Source organism: Naegleria gruberi (assembly GCF_000004985.1).
Source record: "Naegleria gruberi genomic scaffold NAEGRscaffold_48, whole genome shotgun sequence".
Lineage (NCBI taxonomy): Eukaryota > Heterolobosea > Eutetramitea > Acrasida > Naegleriidae > Naegleria > Naegleria gruberi.
This window is the reverse complement of record NW_003163279.1, coordinates 325,804-330,902: the sequence shown is the minus strand read 5'-3', so window position 1 is coordinate 330,902 and position 5,099 is coordinate 325,804. Positions and strand designations below refer to the sequence as shown.

The window sequence follows — 5,099 nt, the reverse complement described above, 5'->3', positions numbered from 1 at the left end:
TCTAGAGGATCCCTTAAATATGCTCACTGCTCTCATATATTATATTTAGGAAACAATAAATTCATTTCGTCTCGTTTCAACTTGGCATTCGAATGTGAATGTGTTAAAAGTTTAAAAGGATCCGAATCAATTTTTAATTTCCAAACACTCAATCCACAACTCGCCAACAAAATCACCAAACAAACACAAAAACTAATTATTGGATATTTAGCAGGAAGTGTCAACATCATTTTTTCAGTGTCAACAATCATGTGGAAGGATGAACCTGAATGCTTCAACAACACACTGTGGTATGCACCTTTCATTTAAACACAGAGACCAAAATCTCATCCATGCTTTCCACTTTAGTTTAGTTTAGCCGTTGTCGCTTTATTGTAAACTTTAAAAAGGCAAGTTAAAAACAAGAAGAAACTTAAAAGACCAAAAATGGTTTCCACCATCTTCATGAAAATAGGTTTTCGGTGATTTTTAACTGTTGATGCCCTTCACGTTTCTTGTAACCAAGTTGCTGAAGAGTTTAAACATTCACAAAAAAAATGAAATTATTACATTGCTTGACATTTGTCATTCTTGTGGTGACATTGGTGTGTTCATCTCATCAACGTGAAATTATTTCACTCTCATGTAGGTTTTGGTAGACTTTAATTTTTATTAACATGTCATGTTTAATATTTTTATATTAATTTGCATCTGTCACTAATCAGGCAATGGTTACATGCGTCTTTTGAAAGGATCTCTTCTAGAATCCAACATTAACATTGGTTTGGCCTATTCTGCTACTAATTATGCCATCGAACAAGCAAGATTAAGAGTTAATCAATGTCGTTGTCCATCAATTACTGAACGAAACTTCCAAAGACAATATGTTCCAGGTGTCGAAGGATTTTTATGGAATTCCATGAAGGGAAGAGCTGCTCTTGATACTTCATGTCCTGCACAATCTGATGCTCCTAATAATTGGATGCAAATGTCCAATTCTAAATATTTCGCACAAATTTCAAGTTGTAATTTGAATGATGTTTCGAATGGTTCTCCATGTTTATTCTCACTTGCTCTTGGAAGTACTCAAATTCAAGTTGCTTTGGCTTCTTGTCCATCTGAAACAAGTGGAAATCGTGCAACTTTTTCAATTCCACAACGTTTACCATATATTGCAATTCATTGTAAAGGTGATGATTGTGATAAGATTGGTTATCCTTGTCAACAAGATTCTGATTGTGGTGGAAATAGTTTAACTTGTTGGGATGTTCCAAATAATGCTGGATATGGCTCAAATTTCCAATTTGGTTTTGGTTTCTTTTTTGCTGGAATTTATAATCAATTCCAAACTTGTAAATCTCCAGAACAATTAATTGATTCATTGATGAAGACAATGTTGGCCAATCATTGGAGTCAAACTTCAACAAAGACCTATACTTCAATCAAGATGTGTGGTCCAAAGTTGGCACCAATTTTGAGTCCTGGAGCTAATGTACAAGCTACTTGTACTGCAAAGGTAGTTTCCAGAACTTTATCCGAATCTCAAGAGACTCAACAAACTGCTGTAGTTCCAATGAGTGCTGATGTTGCTGCTCCTACTTCTGTTGTTACTGAAATTGCCATTCCACAAGCAAAGAGAACTGTTTCATCAGTCCAAGATTCTGTTTATTATTGTGGTGGTGTTGATTCCACATCTGCCTCTGTTTGTAGTGGAAATGGTTATTGTTCCCTCGTTGCTGGTAACATTGGTGTCTGTAAATGTAATTATGGTTATGCTGGTTCTTTGTGTTCTCAAGCAATTATGTGTGGTTCTTACAATTCTACTAATCCATCAGTTTGTAATGGACGTGGTTCTTGTCACACTATTGCTTATAATCCATTGAGTTATTGTTCATGTACTAAAGGATATACTGGAGCTCAATGTGAATATTCAGTCAGTTGTCCTAGTTGTCAAAATGGTGGTGTATGTGTCGCATCCTCAGGTGTTGTTGGTAAATGTCAATGTACTGGAACCAAATTTACTGGTGAGCTCTGTGAAAAACCTGTCACTTGTAATGGTATTGCTGCTACTAGCCCAGATGTCTGTTCTGGACATGGTTCTTGTGTTTTTGCCACTCCAAACTTTGAAGATGCTGCTACCACCTCCACTGAAGGTGTCTGTATGTGTTATTATGATTATATTGGTCCAAGTTGTAATACCACAACATATAATCGTACATGTACCATTTCCTTGTCAAGTGTCTCTTCATGGGATGGTATTTTAGCTGATGGTTCAAATATTGTTGCTTCTGAAAAGAGAACTGCCTCAATCTCAGTTCCTGTTGATCCATTGTTCCCATCTTATGATACAAACAAGTATACTCTCATGTTGAAATATGATTGTAATGGAGTTTTGCAATTTGGTCCAAATTTGATGACAATTTACTCACCAAATATTAATTACGGATCTACCACAATCGAAACGAAACTGTTGTTAATTCCATCTTTTCATGCAATAATGGATGGACAAGTGAATTGAGAAGAGTTTTGGTTCAACCTTACAATGCTAAAGCTTGGTTGGCTTTACTTTCTTCCAATTCTAATACTTTCTCTGCTGGTTCTTGGACTATTTCACCAATGCAAAGAATTATTTCACTCCTTTCATTGAGTACTTTGAACGTTCAAATGCCATCCACTTGTACCTATTCAGATTACGAAACCAAAGGTTGTAGATTCACCTATACTAATCTCTTCTCATTATTGGACAGTCAAATTAAAATCCACGTCCACACCTCTCGTTGTACAAACAATCCAGAAGGCATTCCAAACTTCTACCTCTTCTGTGAAGGTAATCTCTGTAAGCAATTATTGAATGCTCAAACATGTTCATCAGATGCTGATTGTGGAGATAACATTAAGTGTACTAATCCATTGAGTGATAATAATCTCAACGCCAACTTGTTGGATATTCTCTTCTTGGGTAATAGTAATGCTGGATGTGTCAATAATAATAATGAAACATTCTATAGACAAATTGGAGATGCTATGGATTATTCTATGGGAAGAACCAAAAAGTCCACAAATGATTTCAAGATTTGTTTCCCAAATGTCAATACAGTTTCTAATACTGCCAAGAATTGGGCTGATGCTTCTTATTCCATTTCTGCTGGAACTATTACCTTGAAGGGATTGTTTGCATATGATGGTCCTTCACCAAGTTCTGTTGCTCCACCAACTGCCTTGAAGGTTTCAGATGTCACTGCTGCAGGTGCCACTTTCTCATGGACTGCTTCAGTAACTGCCGCAAGCTCAATAACTTATTCTTTGGTAATTAGAGATGCTGTTGGAACTCAAGTTGCTTCAGTTTCATCTATTTCTGGTACTAGCTATGTTCTTTCATCTGGTCTCTCACCAGTGACAACTTATACCGCCTATTTGACTGCTGTCATTCCAGCTAGTGGCTCAACTGCTGCTCAAGAATCTTCTGCTGTCTCTATTGAAGTTTCTACTACTGCTGGTTCATCAGGTGGTTCTAATAGAGTTCCAGGAGGTGTTGGATCCATTACAATTGTTGTCAAGATTGCTAGTCCAATTCCAAAGGGTGGCTCAATTACCCTCAGTTTACCAAATGGATATGTTGTCTCAATTGTTCAAAAGAGAGCAATTATGGCTTCAACAATTACTGTTACAGATGCTAGTGGAAGTGAAATTACTATTAGTAATGTTAATGTCAATGGCAACACCATCTCAGGAGCTGTGAGCTCTCAAGTTTCTGTTGGAAAGGTTTCTATTGCTTTAGGTTCTGTTAAAAATCCAGATACTGCCTCCACTTCAGCTTCATTTGGAAGTATTTCAACTGCAGATGCTTCAGGAAATGTGATTGAAAAGGTTACCATTTCATTACCACCAGTCAATTTTGCCACTGTTTCAGGATCTTTCATGATTAATTGTTCCTTGTTGATTATTTCAATTTTGGCTGCATTCTTAATGATGCTTTAATCAGTGAAAATAAATCATAAATTTATTCGTCATCTTCCTCTTCACTCACATCATCAACTAAACCCTCCAATTCACTCTCTGCATCGAAATCATCTGGTAAAAAACCAAAATTTGATAACCATTTAGTAAACCATCTAACACCATTATTGGATTCTCCAACATATTCAGCTAGTGTTGTGAATATTGAGGATACCTATTCACAACACTGTCAGAAATTATTTCCAACATGTTCTGCTGCTCATCATTTGAGGATATTAGAGATGGAATTAGTACAGAAAGAGTGAGATCAAAATCATACGTTGTTGGATCATCAGTTGAATATTCAGTCCAACGAGAATTGCCACTTGCTGAAATTTCAAATTTAAAGAATTTGGGTTTCTTTGGAACAAAGTATAATCCCTCAATCAACTCAGTATCCAAATAGTAATGCGAAATATATTCCCTAATATTGTGGTAAGTTTTGTTATTTGAAGTTTCTATACGTGGGTTTTTGGTAATGATATTGAAATCTTTTGAATGGTGAACGAGATCTTTTTTCGAAAAGTTGTAAGATTCATCATCAGAACAATAATCAAACTGTACTGCTTTTGGTTGTCTATTTAGGGATCTAATCTTTAAAAATTCAATATCATCCTCATCCAATTCATCATTTTCAATTTTTAAATGTTCCAATGCAAGTTTCCACAAAACAGTTAAATTGTGAATACTCCCATTCCAAGTTTTACAACAATTTCGTGGTCCTTGTGCAATTCTTTCCAATGGATCCAAATACATTAAAATATGAAGAATAATTTCGTCCGGAATATTCGATAATAAATCAAGAATTATTCTTCCGCGAACCTTGTGGCAATGTTTAATCAGAGTTGCAATTTCTAAACAGGATAAACTTTCCACTTGTTCACAAAATTTAGTTATTTTGTTTGGAGGTGAAGAATCTTCATCATTAGAAGAATTTACTCGTTTCATTTTTTTTCTATTAGATTTTTCACATATCTACTACATAATCTCAATTCTCTAAATCAATGAATCGAATATTATTAGTTATTTCTTCATTCACCTGTATGCCTGACCAATCCATCACCAACCAATGATGTACCTTCAGTGATTTCATTCATTTCCTCATCAAACTTTTGTTGCTTCAA

At 35.4% G+C, this 5,099-nt stretch overlaps 1 protein-coding gene across 1 annotated transcript; it reads left to right on the top strand.

Annotated features, from left to right (window-relative positions):
* Positions 1 to 536: 536 nt before the first annotated feature.
* On the top strand, positions 537 to 4,381 carry NAEGRDRAFT_81023 (basal body protein NBP-1-like protein; the record flags this gene model as incomplete). Its single annotated transcript, XM_002673247.1, has 4 exons — positions 537 to 624; positions 705 to 2,448; positions 2,490 to 3,066; positions 4,208 to 4,381. 4 exons carry the CDS (start codon positions 537 to 539, stop codon positions 4,379 to 4,381), a joined length of 2,583 nt encoding a protein of 860 aa, XP_002673293.1.
* Positions 4,382 to 5,099: the final 718 nt, after the last annotated feature.